General features: G+C 32.5%; 1 protein-coding gene across 1 annotated transcript in view; it reads right to left on the bottom strand.

Annotated features, from left to right (window-relative positions):
* Window positions 1–270: 270 nt before the first annotated feature.
* The window catches only part of LOC140446346 (uncharacterized), a 51,166-nt gene continuing 24,978 nt past the window's right edge, over window positions 271–26,458 (bottom strand). Inside the window, exon 3 of the mRNA XM_072538890.1 lies at window positions 271–392. Within this exon, the coding sequence (XP_072394991.1) occupies window positions 271–392 (122 nt within the window). The remainder of the gene's footprint in view (window positions 393–26,458) is intronic.

Raw genomic sequence — 26,458 nt, 5'->3', positions numbered from 1 at the left:
TTAGGTAAAACTCTAACTTCCATTTACATGTTGCTATTTTTTCTTTTAATTTTTTACCATTTGTTATTGCGAATCACTTATACTTCAAACTGATTTTGTCTTATATGTGAAATTTAAATGTCACAGAAAGAATTCCGCAGAATATCATACAATATCCTAAAAAATATTTTAAATGTATTCGGTTTTCTCTTTAGAAACTTGTCAGTTATAAAGTTATAATGAAAAATATATACTCAAAATGTATTTCTTATGCTTTGATTATGCGTTACATCATTCATGATGTATATCAAATCCTGTAAATAGTTGGTCAAATATCTTGGACGTTGGAAGACCGATTTCGAGCTCTACAATTTTAAGTTCATCGTCAGATTCCTGATAAGGTTGCGTATTCACTAAAAGAGAAATAACAATTGTTATACTTTATAAATTCTGCCATTATTAAGTCAATAAATAATATACCAATTGACTTAATATTGGCATAATTTTCAGAAGTGGCAGCCTTCACACTTTGTATCCACATCCATATTTCAAAGTTAAATAGATACATGCATGTTTTACGATTTCTTCTCCTATTTTATTCTGGGTTGTGTACCCCTTTTACAGTAAATACCTCTACTACGTATTTATTTTGTAGAAAATTTGTTCAGTTTGTTTTTCTAAATGTTGCTAGACATACATTTTACAATGGTTTGTCATTGAAGCTGGAGGTATAGCTGCAACAGTAAGTTGAAACCAGTACGTTTCTTGAAGCTTGCTGCCTATTTACGATTAAGCGTTCTCCACATTTACGAAATTATTAATTTTGTATGATCAGTGTTTGTGGAACGCATCTAGAAATACAGCAAGCAAAGTCTATGCTACTGATTACTGATTTATTTATGTTGCTTGTTAGCTCCCGCAGATAAATACTCACAACTAGCGCTACTCTATGGAAGATACTCTGAGGGAAAAAACTGGACTCTTACCACCAAAGACGTTGTAAGATTTTAACCCCGTGGGTTATACCATTTTGAAATCCACGATTGACTTTCAATCGTAAGAAGGTCAACCTTAGTTAAAGGATCTCTAAAGTAGATCTTCTCAGAGGTAGTTCGGCTAATTTCTAAGACAAACAATGGTACCAAGAGCCATCACAAGGGAGATTAAAGCATAAGACAAAATTTAAACAAATATTTTACTTAAATAAATAGATCTGCCTCTATATTACAAAAGTAAGTCCTGCTCAAAGTGGTTAAATGTCTTAATAAAAAATTTGGTAAAAAAGAAAACAAAAAAATGTTGGTTTTGTGAAAATGAGTCTGGTGAAATGTGTCTGGTGAATTGGTAAAGCTAATCCCTTGTTGGAATTGACCTGGTGATGGACGAGTACTGTACCATATATTGGGATTGAGCCTTAAGGAATGCAAAGCTAATCCTAATATATTAATTTGTCCCAGTATATGAGACTCAAGTTACTGAAAATAGAGCAACGTTAAGTTCACGGCATAGAAAACCAGTAAAGTATTCAAGCTCTATGAAAAGATCTAAATTTCAAAATGCTCTAATTACAAAAAATGTAGAAAAAAAGTTTTCAATGAAACAAAAAAAGAATGCCAATTATAATATAAAAACTACGGCATGAATCGTAATTTTAACAATCGCCAATATTGAAAATAATATTTAAACAGATAAAATAATTATTTTAATTAAAATATTTAAATAAAAATAAATCAACCTTAACACACTTTACACATAATTTTTAGCTACCATAATTATTTCAATGATATGAAGCAAGCTTTTTAATAAATATTGAAAAACTTACTAGTATAACAAAAAACATTTAGATCCAAAAAATCTTGTTGCTGGTTAACTGGATGGTTGACGACGAAAAGGTCCTGTTCTCTTCGGAACGAAATATTTAAACGAAAGTAGGGATATTGAGAAGAAAATTAATTGATGTATGTATATTGAAATTTTGAGATACCAGATATGACTGGTTGGAGATCTTCTTGGTCTTCGGCCTTCTACCTTTCCTTCTACTATTACTAGTTCCATGGCCCCCATTCTTCTAGCTATGTGGCCGAAGTACTTTAGGTATGCTCGGTTTACTTTTTTTAATAGCCTTTCTTTTATATGAAGCTCTTTGACAATTGACACCTTGGTACGATATTTTGTCTAGGATACGCGTAGAATTCTTCTATAGACCCACATTTCGAAGGCTTCGATCTTACTCCTATCGATTTTTTTGAGAGTCCATGTTTCAGCTGCGTATATAGTCATGGGAGAAATAAGGGCATTGACCAACCTGAGCTTAGTATTCCTTATTATTTCGGTATTTCCATATTTCTCTTAATTTAACTGTTTCGGTTCGGACACTGCTAGTCCACACTTGATTTCTGAGGAGCAATCGCCATTGTTGGTTATCAGGGAAGACAAGTATACAAATCTGTCCACTGTATGTGTGGCAGATTATTATTTATTCTATCTACAATCATTATTTTTGTTTTGCCGGTGTTGATCTGTCAGAATTCTTCGCTTATCCCTCCTAGCCGTTCTTTGATGGTAATCATTTCGACTTTATTCGCTGCTAGTATAAGTGTGTCGTCTGCGTATCTCAGGTTACTGATTTTTCGGCTCCCTATATTGATTCCTCCATCCCATTGGTCTAGTAGTTTTCTCATTATATATTCAGAATATATGTTGTATAATAATGGTGATAGTATGCAGCCCTCTCTAGTTCCTTTATTTTTTTTTAACGCATCTGAATCTATTCCGTGTATTTTAGCTTTGGTTAAGTTTTTATCATACAGATTTATTATTAGGTTAATTGGGTGGTAAGCTACTCCCATATTTTCTATTATACTCCAAAGGGGATCCCATTTTACTGAACCGAAAGCCTTTGTTTAATCTCCGAAACAGAGCAGCATTGGTATGTTGTGTACCCTCGCTTTTTCTATTATCTGTTTGGTGTTCAGTATCTGCTTCCGCGTTTCTTTTCCTGGAACAAATCGGCATTGTTCTCTTTTCATGCGATTTTCAAGATGTTTTCTATGTTATTGTAAATGTAGTCAATGTCTTCATCTGGGCCATATGTTGTTGGCGTATATACCTGAATGACTGGTTTTGCTTCTAATGTTATTTTTATGAGTCTATCGTTTTCTGTTTCATTTTGCCTGATCTATTTTAATATTATGTTATTTATGAGTATGACTATTCCATTATATCCTGTATTTTTAGATCCTAATATATAGATAGTGTGGTTTTTCTTTTTAAATATCCTTGATCTCTCCAGTGCATTTCTTCTAGACTACATATGCTTATATTTTGCCTTATTAGCTCTTTTTCTACTATGTGAAGTTTTGCAGTTTGGAGAATACTTCTGACATTCCATGTACCTATATTCATCGATTTTATACTTTAAAACTTCTGTGTTTGGCTTTCACTTCCAGTCGCCCATTTACCACGAGTTGCCTGATGCTTGAGGGCTCGTGTCCGGCGACCAATTTCACACTGTCTGATCCGAAATCAGGACAGCGCCGGTTGCTACCCGGATCGCATGGCATCTCTCCTTTTTGTATTGCTCTATTCATTCATTTGGAGTGTCCTCTCGGGATGATAATCAGGTGGTTTCCCCTTGCCTGCCTGATCGCAGTGCCTGATTGCAATATGTAATATCCGCCCGTGAGTGTCTGTTATCAAGCAGCAGCAACAATCATTGATCTGTTACTAACTTATAGATCCCAACACTATATTCTCGGTTCTAGTTGATCAAATATTATCAGAATATTTTGTTTAGCCACCGATTGGAAAAACATTTATTTGCTTGTTGTCTCATTAAACATTAATGCATGAGGTCCATTATTTTATAATTAAAACCCCACATAAATAAACCTTTATTGATACAAATTTTTATGGCAAAGGGGAAGTTGTGACGGCAGGAAATCACTTTATGAAAAATATTTACCTTCCTTATTTATTGTAAAGTAGGGACAAACTGTAGTTGTTGTGGTAGTAGTCATTGAATTTCTTGAACTCTCCAAAACTTAAATTCATCGAATTTTACCAATGTTAATGCAAGCAAGAAATAAAGTTCTGTTCTAGTTAAAGTCTATAAATCATTATGAATATTTGCAAACAAAAACTTACAAAACAACAAACGAAGGTGATTAACGTCGAATGATATGGGAATTTTTTTCTAAAAAGCTTGACATTACCTACATTTTTCTTGGCATTCTATTTATAGACCAAACATGTATACTTAATATAGGAAAATGGAAAAATGCTTTGAAAAAAAAATATGAGTTTATATAAAAATAGTCTAGGTACGGGAACGAGAATTATTACGAGTTCTTGAGGAATTTTAAAAGGAAGAAAGCTCTTATAGTACTTACAGATGTACCGCTAAATAATATAATTATTTGTAAATACTAATATCTATTTCACAGACGCTTAGTACTACTACTAGAATGAAGACTGATGCAGGTACGACAAGAGGAAGAGGTGGACCAGAAATATGGAATTGGACCACGAGAAGTCAAGACAGAAAAAATGAAGAAACATCATTAAAGCCTTCGGCCTTTATAAAATTAGTCTGACTAAATATGCAAAAAAGATGTAGATGATGAAATGATTCTTCTATAATAATTATAGTTTGGCGTCTTTCTTTTTTATTCGCTAGAATACTAAAGTCTAATAAAATTTACTTCCTTAGGCTATTTTTATTAGAATCTGTTTAAAGGAAAATTATGATTTTTCAACCAGTAACAGATGTAAAATGATTTTAAAAACATGAAAAATACAACGGTTATGTATGTCCTCGGTAAACCGGCACGCATGCCTAACTCGCATTCAACCCCGAATGATAAAGTGAAATTTGCCAGTCTGCCCTTCTCTATTTGATATAACATATTTTGTTTATTGTCTGTGCAAATTGTAAATCAGAGCAAATTTATAAAATATAGTGACAATCTTCTTATTCTTAAGGTCCCTATCCGTGTCGGACATTAGCAATGGTTTATTCGTTACACAGTGAAATATTACGGTTGGCGTTGTTCCAAGCGACATTCTCATGTTAGCAAGCAAGGAGATTCTTTTCTTCCGGGATCTTAATATGACTTAGATTAGTATCAATAAACATAATGAAATCTATACTAAAATGAAAATAATAATAATAATAATTATTATTATTATTATATTACAAATAAGGGCAGAGGAGCGAGCTCCTATTATGCCAAAAAATCTAAAATAAAAGAAAATCCTTATAAAACTAATACCAATTATAAAGTTAAGTAAACATAAACAATTAAGTATATCATACAAAAGTTGAATTGTGAGATAATAAATAAATAATGCTGTCCGAGAAAAAAAAACAATCCTAGAAATAAAATAAACCGCTATCAAGTTTATTTTTAAAGATGTTAATACTAGTTGCGGATATGGTGTCTTGATCAAAATTGTTCCAAATATTAAAGATTCTATTTGGCAAGAAGTTCACCCTGGACATTGCAGTAGTTTGTTCCCCCTTTAATTTGTATCGATGGCCTCTTAATCTTTCGTCTTGATTCAAAGTGAATATGGTGCTTAGGTTCCCAAAATTATGTTTTAAAATACGGAAGGATATAATTAGATCACCTCGAAGACGTCGCTGCTCGAATGTCGTAAGATGAGCCATGGATAATCTATATTCATAGTTAGGTCTTACACGGCCGTATGCCAGTCTTGTGGCTTTACGCTGAACATTTTCAAGTAGGATCTTATCGCGAATGAGATCTGGATTCCACACTGGTCCGGCAAACTCAAGAATAGGTCTAACGTATATTGAGTAAAGTTTACTAACAGAAGTTAGAGGTATACGTGTAAAACATTTACGGATCAAAAACAGTTTCGAGTTTGAACATTTACACACCGACACTATGTGATCAGACCAATTTAAGTCACTATTAATTATCACTCCGAGATCATTGTGGGAGGTTACCGAATTTAAGGGATGTCCATTATTAAAGTACGGTAGTGATGGGTTAATTTTGCCGATATGTAAAACAACGCATTTTTCAATGTTAAGCGGAAGTAACCATTCTGAGGACTATTTGAATATTGCGTCAAGATCTTGTTGAAGAATATGTTGGTTAATAGTTGGATTCACATATAATTTCGTGTCATCAGCGTAAATGGAAACCTTACTGGATACGATGAGCAGAAGATCACTAGTGTAGACACAAAATAGTAGCGGTCCAAGTACTGATCCTTGTGGGACTCCACTCTTGAGACTGGCTTATCTAGTGAGCGGTCTTCCGCAACAAGAACCCTGAAGTATCTGTCGAATAGAAAATCTTTAATCCAAATGTTCAACTTTCCGCGGATACCTTAGTGATCCAATTTAGCTAGTAATCGACGTTTTGGAACACGGTCAAAAGCTTTGGATAAGTCTAAGTAGACTACATCGACAGGATTCCGAGTGTTTAAAGATAATGACCAATCATTTACAAAATGAAGTAAGTTTGCGATCGTTAAACGATCTTTGATAAAGCCATGCTGTTGGTGAGGGATGATATTTTCTTGAAGAAGAAACTCAGACATATCTTCCGAAATAATCGATTCCATGACATTGTCGACAATAGGAACTAGGCTGATTGGACGATAATTATTGCAATAAAGCTTATTTCCTTTCTTGAATATAGGAGTAACCGAAGCCAATTTCCAGGATGAGGGGAGAGAACCTTGATTAAAACAAGCATTCATTATAAGAGATATAGGGATGGCTACAGATTCTGCACATTATTTGAGGAAAAAAGAGGTGAGTCCGTCTAATCCAGATGATGAATTATTTCGTAGTTTCCTTAAATGATAGTAACAGCCTTTACTATAATTTTCGGATAAAGAGCATCTCGCAAAACACAGTTACATGTTGATGGGGTCTTGAAATCTTGGAAGTCTAATATGTAAGAGTATACAGTTAGTGGATAAATTTAAAAGAAAAATATTATACATTTCCCGCATTCACAAGACGAAGTGGAAAGGGCGAAAAAATTAGCTGAAAGATATAAATTATGGCATGAAAAGCAACGCCTTTTCCTCTAAAGGTGCCAATCTTCTCGTGATGAAGCGACCACATTGACCCCTCTTATTCTATTCACAGCAGCTCGAAATAGATCAGTTGACGTTAGACCAGTCCATTTCCTAAAATTAATCAGCCAGGATACACTTCTGCGTCCAGGACCTGTCTTGCCCTCAATCTTAGCTTGTAGAATCAGTTATAGAAGTAGGAATTTATTATTTTTGTCTTTTCTTAGCCTCTGGAGAATAGTTAATGTTAGTTGTGTGGTGTGTATATAAGACTCATAACACACGTCGGTAGCACTACATTTTAAATGGCTCTAACCTTTTTATGGCATCTTCTGTAAGACTCCAGCTTCCAACTCCGTAGAGTAAGACACTATTAACATCTAATAATTCTTACGCGTATATTGATACTTAAAGATAAGTTGCAAAAAATCTTCCTAAGACCATCAATAGAGCTTCTAGTTTTTTCAATTCGAGTTTTTATTTCATAACTATTGTAATTTGGACGTTTATGTTCTTGTTCGTACTAATGGTTGGTTATAAATATTTTTGACTTCTTACAATTTAGTTTTAAGCTGTAATTGTAACATGTTTCTACATTATCCATAATTCTTTGCAGCCATTGCGTACTATCTGTTAGCTGTACGGTGTAGTCTGTATATCTAATATTGTGAGTATATGTTCAGTAGGGCTGGTAACAATATGCACACCTGTCGAACTCCTTTTCCGACTGTGAAGATCTCGGATCATTTTCGAAACTCATTGTTGCTTTTTGTTGGATATATACAGGGTGTTTCAAAAAAGGTAACCCCGGTAAAAAACTGAAAAATAATTGGGGTTTGCTTAGTAAAAAATTTTTGTAACGCCATCCGTTTTCAAGACACAGGGCGTTGAAGAAAAAAAAATTTTACGCATTTTTTACGATTTTGCCGAAACTACTGGCAACATTGTAATGAAATTTTATACGAATATGTTTTGGAAGCTGATACATCCCATGAATTTGTTTTTATATCTAATTCTCATAGAGGGCGCTAGTTACACGGATCGTACTAAGTATTAGTCAATATAACTTTTTTAAGAGTATAATTATTAATCAAAATTTTAAATAAACTTAAACATCATTCAATTTTACATGAAAAAGGTACTCTTGGTAAAACTCGATACTGTGTACCGTTTTCGGAATATTTTGATTTGAAAATTATGAAGTAATAATTGCTGCTGGTATAAAATAGTTAGTAATTAAACAAAACTCACAAGAAGAAAATTAAATTAATGATTAAGAACATAAAATAAAATTCAATTACAGTAAGTGTTCAAAATGCCCTCCGGTTTCGCGAATACACAAGTCTATTCTTTTTTCTAAAGATTCCATTAACCTTCTAAACGGTAGGGGATCCGCTATGATGTCATTAAATTGACGTTGAATTCTTTCTTCCAATTCTTGGCGTGAATTTACCTCTGTAGCATAGACTTTTTCTTTAATATACGACCAAACTGCGCAGTCCAAAGGGTTAAAATCTCATGACTGAGGAGGCCAATGAATCGGAGCTTCTGCACCTCTACCAATCCATCGATTCGAAAAATGATTACTCAACCAATTACGACACCTATCAAAGTGTGGTGGAGCTCCATTGTGCATAAAAATTGAACTTCACTCAGGTGTTCTTCTAAAATGATGTATATACACGAGTGAATTATAGTAAGGAAATTTTTAAGTAAATGAAAACTCATAGCTCATAGATACTAGTTAGTCTTTTGTTAAGTGGCCAGTCTCATATATGCACTTTATAAGGTCCTGGTGATTTCCCATCTTTAATCCGTATACTGTTCATAGATACTTCTTCGTTTGTTATTTCTGGGCTGTAGAGATTGTCTATTTCCATCGGTCTCCTTGCTGTATCTTCGAATAATTTTTGCGTCTATTCTTTTTATCTTCTTAATTTATCTTCAATTATAGTCAAAATATGGCGAATTTTGGCATTGTAGTGCTACATTTTCCATACATTTCTTCGTCAATCATGCTTCTTTTGCTCTTTTTATTTTCGCAATATATTCTTATGCAGCTTATTGTATTAATTACCATTTCTACTTTTAATTTTCTTCGCTCTTCCATTATTTGCAATATTTTATCTGTTATCCATTCTTGCTTGTTTTGTTTTTTTGAATTTAATATTTTCATGCGAAAATTTTATTTTACTAGTTTCGTATCTATTTTGAGCCTCATTGTCTTATAAATTATTGCACTGAGTCATTTGTTGATATTTGCAACCAATAGATTATGACCTGCGAAGACATCTGCGCCTGGATAGGTTTTTGCTAAGGTGCTAGAATTTCGAAACCTTCTGTTTATCTTTATAAAACAAAGCTAGAAATAAAATTAGTATTTGCTAATAGAGAAATGAAAGAAAACCTCTCAACATATTTTCCCTTAAGTCGCTACGATGTTACTCAAGACCGCGTCTAGCGTAATCACCATCACCGCTAGTGCCATAAATCTATATGATAAAAACATGTTAAATTATAAACTATTGATTTATAAGAGGTTAAGTCCGATTGTGTGGAAATCAAAGTAAAGCTTTCTACAATCAATTAGGACATATCATCATCATCAAAGATTGGCAATCATTGGGGATTATGTCTAATGCTAAGGCGGTTTGAAAACTTATTCTAAGATGAAGTGGTTATCTTCTTTATTATTTATAACCTGTTGTTAGTTTTTTTTTGCTGTAGTGGCTCTTTTCTATTTTTTCCTGTCTTTTTATTAAACTTTCCAGTCAATGTAATTTTAAATGGATATCAATTATTTTCTTCTAGCTTTCCTCTGGAATTGGACCTTAATGGTGTCCAATTAGTTATCCTCCTCAGTATATATCTGTGTTGTGTCTCAGTCCGTATCCAACCTATTCTAAGCGAAGGGACTTTATGTTCCTGATTATGCTCGGTATTTCTAGTATTGTTCTCATTAACTTTATTTAGAATTTTAGATTCATTAAAGACAGGAATTCTTTCCTGTCTTTTTCTATAGGTGTGTATGCTATTTTGTGTTGGTTAATCTCTAATTTTATTGTCTTTATTTCTTTGTTTAATTTTTTATTTACTCTTACAATTGCCATCTTTGTCTTTTTTTATGATGACAATCAGTCCCGATGCTATGGTATAAGGTGCTCGCCTGCAAAACTAGCAGTAACTTTTGGTAATCGTTTATGTTAATTTAATTCAAAACTGCATAATGTTCTTTTAACACGTTAACTGCCGATCTATTAGGGGTAGACTTTCACTGATCGCCGCTTACTTTTTTTGATACATAGGTCGAATGCACTCTGATGCGCGAGAGCGTCTAGCTTAAGTTATACGAGTGTAGCGACGCACCAGCGCGTTATCGGCATGGAACGAGTTAACTATACAGTAAACTGAAAAACAATTCTGTATTACTAAACACATGGAATACTAAATAGACAATCTCCTAATATACTAAATTTTATATAAAATGTTTATTTTACTTTAAATCATTTATTTTCGCTCCTAACTGTTCACACAAAACCTTTAAACAACTTGAAATTTGAAAATTATAAACAAAGCATTTCGAATAAGTTCAAAGTTGTTTGTTTTTTGAAACATTTACCAATTTACCAAGATATTCTATTACTATAGGTTATGAATTCTCTATGTTGTATATTTTACGTGGGTGTGTGTGTCACAAAAATAACACAGATTAGCATATTATGACTGGAATTGAAACCACATTTAAAAAACTAATTTTTCTATTTTACAATTTTGCATAACACTAGTAGAAAAAAGCTTATTTTGGCGCATTCCAAACAAGGGCGCCCGCCTGTAGTGCATCTCTTGCAGATCCGTTATCACCGGCACTGATGTCAATATCATCTGCATATGCTATTAGTTGAAGCTAATCTGAGATAATGTTTTTGTTCATGAGGTTTACCTTCCACATACCTTCCATATACTACTGCTTGTGACGGATATTTCTTTTAGAGAACAGACTGAGTAAAACACAGGTTTAATTTAAATAAAAATATATTCGAAATAAATAAATAACAAAATAAAATTATATCATAGACAATACGTACAGTAAAATTTAAATGTCAATCCTAAAGACGACGGTATCGACAGCTATATGACCTGCTGTCTTATACCTGCGAAAAATAAATATAATTATTGTTACAAAAGTCGAAACGAAAATACGACATGTTAATACACTCACACGGCAAATTTAACGAATGATCTGGGTTAGAGGTGAACAGATCGATCAACATCCGGCAAGAAGCGGGAAGTGACTAATCAACACTTAGTCACGGAACGGCTACATTTAGATCTACACTCTAAGACTGGTTGGAGCTGTCACTAGATCAACACACTAGCAGAAGTGGTTGGCCTTCTGTCAACACCCTAGGGCCAGTGGAGTTGTTCCCAGCTCAACACTCTGATCGAATTCCTAGGTCGGTTGCCCTTTGATCAATACTCAGAGGCCCTGTGCAATTCTCACCATAAGCACCCTGGCTGAACTCGATTATTTCTTGCAATGTACGTTGTTTTATACCGTTGCCGGTCCTCCATCTCCACTGTACTTATCTTTTGACTCAGTTTCGTCCGATTTATTGTATGAAAGACATTTTAAAAATCTATTCTATGAATATTACGTACATTCTCGGCTATGTTATATTGTTTTTGAATTATGTTGTTCTACTATATGTATAGAAATAATTGTCGTTCTCTCTGGTATTTCTCTAATATATGTATTATTTTAACAGGGTTGTTGTTCTATAATTTTTACATTTCTCTCGATCGCCTTTTTTGTAAATTGACGCTATAGTTCTTCTGTTCCAGTCGTCTGGTACTATATTTTATGCCCATATTTGTTGTATTAGGAGCCATACTTTTACATGCAAGTTCAATAATTATTTCAGCAAAGGAGTGAGTTATAATAGGAGGATATTTGAGCGTACCGGTTGTAGATCAAGCCAAAAGATGATATAAAGTTACATGGAGAAATACATTTTAAAAGGGTTTAGGGTTTTCCACCAGTTTGTTTCTACTGGGTCTGAAGATGAAATGTAAATTGTAGACCGGTATTGATGCACAAACCTCTAGACTCTAGACCATCGGTGATTCATAAGCCTTGAGTTCTCTAGAAGCCATTACAGATCAGGTTTCGCAGTACTACACAAATGGAAAACGAGATATACGTAAATGTAAAAACTGTTTGATTTAGACTGTTTGGCTCATACCATATAGACTAAAACATCGGAGAGGACCACAAAAATGACATGATGAATCTTAGAAGATCATAAAGAAGGTTTATTCAACGCAAAAATAGTAGTATAATGAAAGAAAGAATTTAATATGAAAAGAAGTCACAATACAATTTGGAAAAATATGGCTAGTAATAATAAAGATACTGCAACTGAAATATTTGGACAAACTTTGGAAACAAGTTTGAGAATAAAGAAACCTGGTTGTGGTCGAACAAAGTTCAAGAAAAAATAAAAAGAAGACAAAACTTTAAAATAATTGGTAAAATAATAGGTTGGTAAGGAGAAGAAAAACTATGCAAAGAGTGGCAAGGGTGTTGTAGCAAAAGCTCCAGCGGAAACGTATAACAAATTTATAAAGTGAACTTGTTACTAGAGAGTGTGAAAGTATAATAATAGAATAAAGGACGCAAACTATTTTAATCAGATTAAATGTAAGATGGAAGTAATATAATTATGTTAAAAGTCAATGTAAAAAATACTTTGACAATTTGTTAAACGAATAGTTTGGTGGAAAACAATTAGAACTAATTGATATTAAAAGCTATGGTGACCAAAATAATTAGCGAGGAGGTTGCTGAAGCACTACGAAAAATAAATTACGGTGAAGCTTTTAGATTAGATGACAAAGGAGTGTAGACAGTTTTATGATAGACAGGAGCAAGTTGGCTAAGAAATTTATTTAATCAAATAAAGAAGTGGTGTCGATTTCAAATAATGGAAACACAGTATACTAGTACATGTTTATAAAAACTGTGAAAAATAAGTTTAGATTTATATGCAAGGTAAATTGACCACCGCTGCAATTTCCAAAAGGCCATTGTTCCTTAAATTGTTGGTACTGACTCTTCCAACTCCGACCCTGTTGGCAACTATTCAGCTCCGTGAGAATGAATGGAATTCCATTCATGAAAGTGCACAGTTACTTTTAACGTTGTCGTCGCAGCCTCAGTGGCGGAGAACACGCGGGAGTGGAATGAAGAGGAGGTGGTGACTGGGACTGATGCAGTGTGTGGTGGCTCAGTTACAAAAATGTCAATAAGTAGATACTGTTGTTTGTTCGCCACAAGGTCGTAGCTTGACATTCCTTTCGGAGGCGGAAATAATTTGTAGAAAATGGGAATTAGAATTATATTAATTAATTATTTTTCTAAGAAGGCATTGTTTATGTAATTTATTTTTAAATAAGATTTCCAATGGATTTTTAAACTTATTCAGAGTAACCTAAATGTGCGAATATGTTGGGATACAATCATGATTTGTTTTTTCATGATTTAAAGCGGAATTGATAAAAAGAGAATTTTACTGTCACGATTGGATGTCGTGGTTCTTTTAACTGACAATCACATATTATCAATAATATTTCTAACTAATGTAATTAAATTAAAAATAAAATAGGAAATAACCAGCATACTAGAATAAAAAAATAGAGTAAACACTAACCAAAGAGGAAAGTATTGACGAAAACTTTAGGAAAATGAAAAATATATTAAAAAACGTTCAGAAAATAAGATTGAATGCAGTAAACTAGTGATGAATGACAGAGAAAATAGACCAAAGAAGAGAAGTCAGAAATAAAGATAAAATCGAATATGAGAGAATCTACGCAATAATTTCATAAAAAAAGGTCAAGGTAAAATGGTTGAGCAATCCGCCAAAACAAAAATACCGTTAGAAAATCAAAGAGTATACGAGATTCTATGTGGGGACTGTGACGAATCGTACATCGGACAGACCAACCGAAGAATCAACGTTAGACGAGAAGAACATCGAAAAGACAGAAAAAACTTCTTCTTTTGCACAACATGTCTCAAACACAGGACATAAATTAAACCTGAACCAAACTACAATGCTAGCTAACATTGAAATTAAAAGAAAAAGCGAAATCAAAGAATTAACAGCAATAGAAAAAAATCTAAGTGTAAAGACACTTAAGTAAATGGACATTATACGATTACGATGTATAAACAATAAATTGAACTAAATAAGTTAACAATTAGTTCAATTTGTTGCTGTGCTTAGTTTGAACAAATTGTTAACTTATTTAGTTAAATTTATTGTTTACAACTTTAATATCACTGACTGCTACATATCTTTTTAAGGTAACACATGTAACAACTTTTCCATGCTTGTGTGGTTTTTTCATATTGTTCTATATATAAGAAAAAATAAGTACTTGTCGAGCATTCAATTGTGTTTACAATTATTTTAAAGAGCTAAAATAAAACATACAAAATATCCGATGAAGTGGAACGAATAATTTTCAAAAAGTAGTAACTCATCAAATAAAATTTGGTTTGTTAACAACATTTGCAGCTAAACATACTTAAAAAAAAAAACAAAAAATTCTTGGTCTAATAAATGTTTCTCTTTCTTTTTTGAATTCTTTTAGAAAGGTGATCTTGAAAAAATTATTTAAGAAGAAAAAGTGAATTGATAAGTTGTAAATAAATTAGAACAGCAACCAATAGAATATTACAAATAACTCTCAACGTCATATATGTCAACTTCTGGTTTGTATTTTAATTTATTTTTAGCAATTATATTGCCAACATGAAAATTTTCTTAAAAATTATTTTTTATTTAATAATAAAAAAGAAGATTTATTTATTATTCACAGATACCTGAAAAAATGTAACAAATATATGAAAAATTAAATTAAAAATGTAATATTTTGTTGGTTTTGAATTATAGAAATAATATAATTATAAATTTTATTTAGATTTTGAATTTCTGATCTTTTGTTTAAATTATTATCACTCTTGCTAATACACACCCTTTCTAAAAAGGTCCTTTTGAATTTATTACCTTCATTACACAAAATTTTAATGTTATCAAAATCCATAATATGGTCTTTGTCGATTACATGCTTTGCCAAAGCACAAGATGGTTCTTTTATTCTACAATCACTTTTATGGGAAATAATACGATTTGATCTGATTTGATACTACATACAAAGGAGTATATGAAAAGAAGAAATGAAGCCAAGTAAAACAGAAAAGTTGATAAGAGTTAGCAATACGATGCTTTCTAAAACTATGAAGAGATTACTAAATGCCGAAAGGTCTTAATCTCGATGAAGGAAAAATCTGAATCTGCACCTCCACGTGTTAGGTGGGCAACATCAATGTTGATGGCTGATAGGGACCGAGTGATTTGCCTGTATAAGCAATCACCTGCTTACCGACCAACGGCTTCGGGCGGATGAATCGGTAGATAGTAGGACAATCTTTTGTCCTGGAGCTGAGAAATTGACTAGAGATAGAATACTTTTACATAGAATTGGACACAATTATAAGATCTTTTAAAAAAGAAGACATTACAATAGTAAAGGGGGAAAATATTGCTAAACCCGGGAGAGAACAAATTGACGAATATGTTGGGGAATTTGGACTAGGTGACAGAAACGAAAGAGGGGATAGACTTGTGGATTTTCGTCAAAATGAAAATTTTGCAATAATGAACACAATGTTCCAACTACCCGACAGAAGATTATACACTTGGAGATCTCCTGCAGACAACAAAGACCGCATAGTCGGAAATCAAATAGACTATATATTAGTCAAAAATAGATACAAAAACTCAATTAAAGCAATAAAAGCATACCCCAGAGCAGATGTTAACCTAAAAATAAACCAACGTTTGATTATACAAAATTAAGAAAAAGAGAAATACATAAAAAAGTGATCCAACAAGTCAATTCAAATCTAGCAGAAGTAGGAGAAGAAATCTTAACATCAGAAGATGTCAATGAAAAGTGGAGCAATATTCAGAAGGCATTACTAAGGGCTGCAGAAAAAATTTAAAGCCTGAAAAGACAAATAAAAACAGAAGTGGATAACTTCAGAAATTCTAGCATTAATGGAAGACAGGAGAAAAGCCAAAGGGAGAAATGAGCCAACATATCAAGAACTACAAAGTAGAATTAAAGTAGAGATAGGAAAAGTGGTTAAAAGATCAATGCATAGAAATAGAAGAGTAGGACAGAAAATACGACAGCTTTAATATGCATAAAAAAATAAAAGAATTAACAAATACCAAAAAGCGAGCACACTATGGGATACTCAAAGATGATAATGGTAAACTCATTGCAGACATCAAAGATAAACTAAGGCAAATGTAAAACTGTTAAAAGAAAAGAATGTGGATAGTCGATATATACGAATTATTGTCAATCTGTACTGGAATCAAAAAGCAAAGGTTAGAATCGAAAATGTCGATACAGAAACTATAGAAATCAAAAGAGATGTTAGACGGGGTTGCGTGCTATTCCCATTGTTATTTAATCGGTACAGCAAAGCTATTTTTAAGGAAGCAATATCAGAGGAACAACAGGGTATATCAATAAACAGAAAAATTTTGAACAACGTAAGTCAGTATAAAATATGGACTACAAACGAACGTTAAGAAAACCAAGTGCATGATTATTTCTAAGCAACATGCAGTAGGAAGGCTAGATATCGAGGAAAACCAAGTAGAAAGAGTGAATAACTACAAATACATGGGAACCTGGGTAAATGAAAACAATGACCAAGGTAGAGAAATAAGGACATGCATTGAACTTACAAGACAAGCATTTATAAAAATAAAAATAATGTTTGTTAATCGAGACCTTCGTCTGGAGCTGAGGATAAGAGCCTTATGATGCTACGTGTTCTCGACTTCGTTGTATGGAATGGCAAGCTGGACACTAAAAGTGGATAATATAAACAAGTTGGAATCATTTGAAATGTGGTGCTATAGAAGGATTTTGAAAATACCATGGACCCAACGAGTTACAAATGCAGAGGTGTTAAGAAGGCTACAAAAGGATTTCGAGGTCATAAAGCAGATCAAAACAAGAAAGCAGGAATATTTAGGCCACATTACCAGAGGTGCGAAATATAATTTCCTGGCTAAGAAACCTAAGAGAGTGGTATAGTTGCAGCTCAGTAGATCTTTTTAGAGCAGCCGCCAATAAGGTACGGATAGCTGTGATGATAGCCAACCTCCGATAAGAGAAGGAACTACAAGAATAAGAAGAAGAAGCAATACAATAAAATCTTTAAATAAATAATAGGTATATGGAATTAAAAATGAAAGAAATAAGTTTGAAATATATGCTACAATTTACTATTTTTCTTGGGAATACGCCAGACTTTTACTTTAAAATAAGTTTATTTTGACGTTTCGATTTTCATTTTGAAAATCGTTTTCAAAATACAAAACATTAATAATTTAAACAAATTTTGTTTTTGTTACTGGGTAAAAAGTTCTTAAAATTGAGAGTAAACTAAGAGCAAATGCTTACCATGTCGGGATAGTATCATGAGGTTTTTTTCCTTGTTTTTTTCCACATAATTTACTAAGGGATCACTAACAAGAAAAGTTTACTGTCGTCATTGCACAACTCTCAGAATCGTTTGAAATAAACAGTGGACTAAAACATGGAGACTCACTGTTACCTCTCCTTTTTAATATACTCCTGGAGAAAGTAATAAGAACAGCACACATTAGAACAGAGCTACTGACAGTAAATGGACCAAAATTACTACCGACATACGCTGATGACATTGATATTGTGAGAAACACAGTCACCAATGTAAAGGAAACTTTAAATAAATTAGAGATAAAGACAAAATACCGGTCTAAGGGTCAATGAAGAGAAAACCAAATATTTGGGCATTAGCAGACAAAAGAGACGGGGCAAAATGTAACAATAAACCCATATTACTTTGAAAGAGTGGAGAGTTTTAAATATTTCGCGAATTCAGGCAGCAAATAGATGTATTGGTAGCCTCCATAACACTATTAAATCCAAGAACGAACATAAAAAATCAGGATATATAAAATAGTGATTAGACCGGTACTCATGTATGGGGAGCATGACGTAGATACTGATAAAAGCAATGGAAAGAAAACTCAGATGTTTTTAAAAAAAAATCCTCAGAAGAATCGTTGGACCTTATCACGACCCGAATACTAATCAATACCGAATGAGAACAAATGCCGAGATCAAACAGATATATAGGATTGGATTAAATCCCAACGTTTAAGATCATGACCATGTCCAGAGACTCCCTAAAAACCGCCTTATCAAGTTAATCTGGGAGGAAGGCCCTTAGGACGTCCACGAATGCGATGGAGAGATACCATACGGTCAGATTCAAGAACAATGGGGCTACTCACTGACTTGCGAGTTGTGTAGTCAGCGAAGACCCACTCCGGATTTTAGTGCGCATGGTAAGAATACATCATTTAAAAAAGACACTCTGTCGAAACAGCTGCAGTGATAATAAATTGTAATAAATTTTGAAATTATTTATTTATTGTTTCTCATTTCTATGTGATAATTTGTCTTTTCTTCATTTACTTCATCTTTGGCTCTTTTCTCTATCCTTTTAAATAAGTCTTGTAGTGTAATGGGTTAATAAAACTATCATCCCCATAAGCGACACTTTGTTTTTGGTGGTAGATAGACCTCTTAGTGTGGAATTCTTTTCTTCTTAAAGATTGAAGAAAGTTGTAGATAACGAGCAATCGTGCTTCAAACTTCTACTGATAGTAAAAATATTAGAAATAATGCCCTTCAAATTATCATATATTTGTTTTAAGTGTTCATAAAACTTTTCTTTTACTAGATAGAGTATTCCACTGTCGGCTGTATGTATTGATGAGAGTTAAAAGAGTTTGGTTTTAATTCCTAATATACATATTTCCCCATTTACTGCTTTAAAATCGAACCTACTTATTGTCCATTTAATTATATTCATACTATTGCGTTTAAATTGATATAAGTACGACAAAATTGCAAATTAATCATTTCTAAGTGGTAAGTAACATAGTAACACTTGCATCATTAAAGTTTCACCACTTTATAATCACAATCAAGTAATAAGCAATCAGACCTATTTCTTACAATGTGACAACACTTTTCTAAATGGGTTTTTGTAGATATACCGACAGAATTTACTACTTATGTTCTTTGGCGCTTCGGGACGATAACTCGAAGAGTCTATTTTTTTCAGGTGCCTCTAACTTCTATTTATCAAGTTTGCTGATTGTAAACATTTAAAAGTACTTAACTTGTTCTCACTTATTTATCTTTCTGGTAACCGTTTTCAAGAATGTCGTTTTTATTTGTAATGCACATACCTTGTTTTTCATAGATGTGGCTGCACTCGGTCATTAAAGCGTTTTCATTGAAGTTACCAGTGAGCAAAATGTATTTATTTATGTAGCTTTAGATATATATATATATATATATATATATATATATATATATATATATATATATATATATATAATAAAGGTAAAAGATATCGGCATAGCTCGCAACAAAGGAAAAAAAAATATAATAAAATGTGTATAAGATGTAAGGCAACCGTATATACGTATTTCTGACTATTGGTCATCTTCAGTACGGTGCAGCCAAGTTAGAAAAGGAGCATATTAACTTGGGGAACGATCACTACAGGAGCAATGCTACCAATTTGTGGCAATGATGTTAGAAGACTCTGAGTTTTCAGAGCCACAACCAACACATCCACAGAGGAAGCTAAGCTACCTGAGGAAAAGAATGCCAAACGTTTAGAACGTTTCACACAAGAAAAGTTTCCTTTGTTGTGAGCTATGCCGATATCTTTTACCTTTATTTTACTATCAACTCGCATTAACCTTTTTCTTATATATATATATATATATATATATATATATATATATATATATATATATATATATATATATATATATATATATATATTGCCATATGTCCGGCAATGGGCAGGACATATGGCAAGAAGAACAGATAACAGATGGACCACTAGAACAACTATGTGGTACCCCAGGAACGCTAAGAGACCAAGGAGGCGCCCGAATCTCAGATGGGATTATGATATTAGAAAATTAACAGGAACAACTTGGTCTCGAATAGCACAAGATAGAAAAATATGGGCGCAAATGAGCGCAAATTATTAGAACAACGTATAACTAAGACATCGTCGAATAATAATAAGACCATAGAATAACATTGAAATAAGGGAGGCTACACCGTAATTGGAAACGGTTGATAAAGCTGCACATGATGATGATGATGATGATATATATATATATATATATATATATATATATATATATATATATATATATATATATATATATATATATATATATATATATATATGTATTTATATATATATATATATATATATATATATATATATATATATATATATATATATATACAGGGTGAGTCATGAGGAACTTTACAAACTTCTACCATATGTAGAGTCCCTCAGGGAGCATATCATGTGGCCACTAAAAAATGTCAACTCCTCTTCTTTATTAATTAACAGGGTGATTTGTGTAATTGACCATTTATTTCATTTTACTGTAGTGTTTATACGGCTTATTTGATTTTTTTAATTTTTGCATGATACAGTACACCACTATCAAGCATTCGACTGGTATTAGCTAAACTAAAAAATTCCAGGACTGGCTTTGGAAAAATTAATTTAGGGATTCGTATTAAATATTACACCCTGTATATATATTTTTTAAAATGCAATAAGTGATTTTCAAACTACATAAATAGCCAATGAAAACGACATATGCGACAATGTTGTCGCACTTTTATTAAATTTTTAGTGAACGATCAAATCTTACCAAAAATAGAACACCCATAATGAAGTATCAAATTATAAGGTAATTAATTTAAACAAATGTTATAAATTTCAAACATTTTAATTGAAATGATAAACTGAGTCACTGCACAACAAAAAACAGTAACTACTAACAATAACGTAGAACAATTTAAAAAAAAAAGTAAAAATATGTACATGGTTATGATAAACCCATAAATTAGAACTGGAAAAGATACAATAATGGTAACAAAATAAAAATAATTCAAAATAGATTTTCGAAATGGAACCCTGCAGCCTGTACACATTTTTGTTGCCGAATTGGTTATTGACGTATTAAATTACGGATACTCTGGGGATCGTTTCTAATAGTATTACAACAATGTATAATTCTATTAATTAATTGTTGTTGGTTATTAATATCCACTGTGTAAACTAGTTGCTTCAATCGTCCCCAAATATGGTAATCAACGGGATTGAAATCAGGGGATCTTGAAGGCCACGAAATAGGACCTGCACGTCCTATCCACCTGTTGCCATAAACATTATTGAGATGTTGTCTCACTGCCAGTAAAAAGTGTGGGGGTGCCACATCATGCTTCAATCGTCCCCAAATATGGTAATCAACGGGATTGAAATCAGAGGATCTTGAAGGCCACGAAATAGGACCTGCACGTCCTATCCACCTGTTGCCATAAACATTATTGAGATGTTGTCTCACTGCCAGTAAAAAGTGTGGGGGTGCCACATCATGCTGAAAATACATCCCTCGGATAGCAACGTTCGCGTTGGCAAGCAAATTCGGCAAAATATTTTGTAGAAAGTTCAAATAGACCTGCCCTGTTAAAGGGCCATCAAAAAAGTGAGGACCTACTAATTGGTTCTTCTGCCCATACATGTGAATTTCGTGAATTATTTATCCCGTCTCTGGTAAATTGGGCTTCATCTGTAAATAGTGTCCTGTAAATAGTTGGTCGATTATTGTTAATCCATCTACAAAATTCCAACCTATCGATCTCATCTCCAGCATGTAGTCGCTGAACCATTTGAATGTGATATGGGTATAGATTATTTTTTTGTAAGACTCTACTTACTTTCGATTGAGTAACATTGAGTTCTCGACTTACTTGTCTAGTGCTTATTGTAGGGTTCATAGTAACGGCGTCCATAATGTCATCTTCCTGCGCTTCATCTACATGTCGCTCTGTTGTTCCACTAGGAAAAGTGCCATTTTCTCGCAAATAATTAAAAACTGACCCAAATGTTGGATGACTGGGAGTTCGACGATTAGGAAATCTCCTGCGATATTCTCTACTAGCAGCCCTACCATTCCCATTACAGAATCCATAAACAAATAATATGTCTGCATATTCTGTGGTCGAAAACTGATGTGGCATTTTGAACGAAAGTAACAAAAGCTCTACCAAAACTAACACAATGTACTTAACGTAGATATGACAGAAGAAATATGTTTTCTTGTACACATAAATAACAATTGATAATGACAATAATGACAATGGGTATAAAATATCAAGAAACATCAAACGGTCAACGCCAATGTTCATTTTAAACTTTTTTAGATTTATTTTTATTTAGTACAGTTGATGCAATGTATTATTATTTGACATAAAATTTTACTCATTTACACTCAACAAAAACTAACACACACAAGAGGTTTGACTTTTTAATCAATTTAATTTATTATTTATCGAAAATAATGCCCCAATACGATCTATGAGTAAAAATTTAAAATTGAAAAACAATTGATTCTATCGTAGAGATAATACAAAGTGACAGTAAAGATGTTAATTTTCTGCGTATTAGATTATGTTGTAGGAACTCATTTTAATTAAAATGTTTGAAATTTATAACATTTGTTTAAATTAATACCTTATAATTTGATACTTCATTGTGGTTGATCTATTTTTGGTAAGATTTGATCGTTCACTAAAAATTTAATAAAAGTGCGACAACATTGTCGCATACGTCGTTTTCATTGGCTATTTATGTAGTTTGAAAATCACGTATTGCATTTTAAAAAAAATTTATACAGGGTGTAATATTTAATACGAATCCCTAAATTCATTTTTCCAAAGCCAGTCCTGGAATTTTTTAGCTTAGCTAATAACAGTCGAATGCTTGATAGTAGTGTACTGTATCATGCAAAAATTAAAAAAATCAAATGAGCCGTATAAACACTACAGTAAAATGAAATAAATGGCCAATTACACAAATCACCCTGCTAATTAATAAAGAAGAGGAGTTGACATTTTTTAGTGGCCACATGATATGCTCCCTGAGGGACTCTACATATGGTAGAAGTATGTAAAGTTCCTCATGACTCACCCTGTATATACATATATGTATATATATTTATATATATATATATATATATATATATATATATATATATATATATATATATATATATATATATATCTATATAAATATATATATATATATATATATATATATATATATTTTATATATTTATATGATTATTAATTGTATAGATTGCTTCCGTCCTAATTCAAGTACACGCAGACACGGCTAGAGACCAATTAGCTATCTACCTTAATAAATTTAAGAATATTTCCAACAGCTCATAAAAATTACAGTATGGTTACGACGGTTATAAATATATTTTCATTAAGATCCTTTAAATGTTCCAATCAAAAATACTCAGAATGCTACCTACTGCCCCTTGATACACCATTACATATCACGCCAAAAATCATCTAATAAAAGAATCGATTATGGCGAGAAGGCAAGAGATTTACAATGAACCATTGATGGATTTTGTCCGAGTCCTTCCTCTTACATTATTTCATGTTGTTATTTATGATTGTAGATTGTAGATTGTAAATTGCAATAAATGAAAAAAAAAATTCTAATACGAATTTTTCCTTAGTAACTCGAATTATTGTTGAAGTTGCATATAATGATTGACGACTAAAAATCAAAAAATTGGGGAGATATAGGCCTAGGAAATTTGCCTAATAAAGGTAAGGTAAAGCCATAGACTTTTACACACATTCACATATTAACACGTTCTTTAATAACGAAGGTGTAGGAAACTAGCGTTTGTTTTCTTAAACGATACATTGTTCCACGTTCTTAGCTGAAACCTGTTAATAATAAAATTATGCAATTACAAGAAATATATTCATTCACAATGCTGCATATTATTACATTGTAAAGGTCGTTAATTTTTTACTGAATATTAAATTATTTGCTATTTGAAAAGTGTAGATGCATATTTTGTCAGTACCGTCACAAGAAATAGGAATTTATACATAATTATTGACACGCATTGGAATAGTCGAGGGATATTTTTATTAATAGTTAATTATTATTTTTAAGAGTTAATTTTTTCCAATTTATTTAGACAAATTATAATACTATATTTTATCTTTTCTTGCGTGTCTTGACTTAATTGCATATTTAGTCTTTACTATTGTGGTCTTTGTTTTTTTCTCATATTTTCAAAGAGCTTTAGAAGAGCTTTTACTGTAGTTAGAGTGTCCGTCGGCAAAAAAAATTATGATAGATACCTTCTTCAAACTTTGGGTACCTATCGCTTTATTAGACCTAGTCTGACACAATTTTGTTTTGCGACGTTTTTTTGGTTCTGGGGTGTATTTTCTCTAATTTTCCCGAAAATTTTCACCCGTCAGACAGGAAATTGCAAAACAAGTTCGGTCAGACAATATGAAAAGTTGTTTTCCGTCAGACAATTTTATTTTTGTATTTTTCTTATAATTTTTAAGCTATTAATTAAAAGAATATGTTGTCTGACGGAACTTGTTTTTCGATTTTCCTGTGCTACTGGTGAACATTTTCGGGAAATTAGAGACCTCAAAACAAAAAAAAAAAAAAATGCAGACGCAAATCGTGTCAGACTCGGCCTAATAAAGCGGTACTCAAAAGTTTGGAGAAAGTATCTGTCATAAACTTTTTTTACCGACGGGCACTCTAATTATTGTATGTTTTTGTATGTTTTTTTAAGGTGTCGTAACTGGATTCTTGTAGCTTTTAATTTTCCTTTTTTTATATAACGGTAAAGTAAGCAGATCGAATCCATTTATATAAATATAGTTGCAGGGGAACGTGAGGTTTTTAATTTATAGGATCTCTTCATATATACACGATATTGGGTGAGATGCCAACATCTTAAGGGCAACAAGGACCGTACAGCTGTAAGAGACCACGCAACCATCTGATGTATCTTATGATACATACCAAATGTCTTGAATCTAAATGTAAAGGTATGAAATGGCCAACGAGATTATTTATCTCATCTAATATTCACTGTAATTCATCTTCTGTATAATAGAGAAGTTCCCCAAAATATAATAAAAACTATCGAAAACATCTACCAAAACAACGAAATGGAAGTCAGAATAGATGGACAATTTACAGAACCTATAGAAATAGGCAGCGGAATAAGACAATGGGATTCATTGAGCCCAATGCACTTAAATTTAATGAATATAACAATCTCGTCTCAGAAAACTAAAACAGTAGTAGTCAGGAAAGAACCAACCAGATGTAAAATGGTAATTGATGGTATAAGTATTGAACAAGTAATGGAAATAAAATACCTGGGAATTACACTGTCTAGCTATGTGGATCGGCACAAAGAAGGGAAAGATCAAGTACAAAAAGCAAATAGACTGGCAGGATGCCTTAATAACACTATCTGGCAAAACAGATACATTAACACTGAGATGAAGTCAATTATTTATAAAGCCAGTGTAAGACCAATAATGATATATGGCTTAGAAACAAGACCCAACACAGCCACAACGCAAAGGCTACTGGAAACGGCAGAGATGAGAGTACTGAGAAGAATTACAGGAAAAACGCTGAGAGATCGAAAGAGAAGTGAAGACATTTAAACAAAATGTAACGTACAATGTATAAATGAATGGACACAAAATAGAAAAAAAGAATAGAATAACCACACAAGCAGAATGGAGGAGACCCGTGTCGTCAAAATACCAAGAGATAAGTCACCAATCGGCAGAAGAAGTATCGGACGACCGCGCAAAAGATGGAGTGACAACCTTTTATCCGCCAATTAACAAGGAGAATTGCTTATAAAGAGGAAGAAGAAGAAGAAGAATAAGAATATTCAATGCGTGAGAGGGAGTAAAATACAATGGATTATAAAGGAGTTATTGCACAGTTAAAAAAGCAGCAGATACTAATATATTTACATGCAAAATGCTATTTTTATTGTGAATAAGTCACAATTTAAATTTAAAATAAGTTTATTTTTAACATTTTGATTTGCACTTCGGAAATCGTATTCAAAATACAAAACATTAAAAAATTAAACTTTTAATTAAACATTAAAATTTTGTTTTTTGTTACTTGGTGAAAAAATCTTCTAATAATTTAATTTTATCTAATGAAAAGACTAACATGTTTTTGTACACACTTTCGCGCTTTCGGATTCCAAAGCCATCTTCAGAGCTATGCTAGAATAGAACAATAATATATACTTCATCTAATTTACATACCGTT

The sequence above is a fragment of the Diabrotica undecimpunctata genome, chromosome 7, assembly GCF_040954645.1.
Source record: "Diabrotica undecimpunctata isolate CICGRU chromosome 7, icDiaUnde3, whole genome shotgun sequence".
NCBI lineage: Eukaryota > Metazoa > Arthropoda > Insecta > Coleoptera > Chrysomelidae > Diabrotica > Diabrotica undecimpunctata.
Note: the sequence above shows the minus strand (reverse complement) of the source record. Positions and strands in the feature narration are given on the sequence as shown.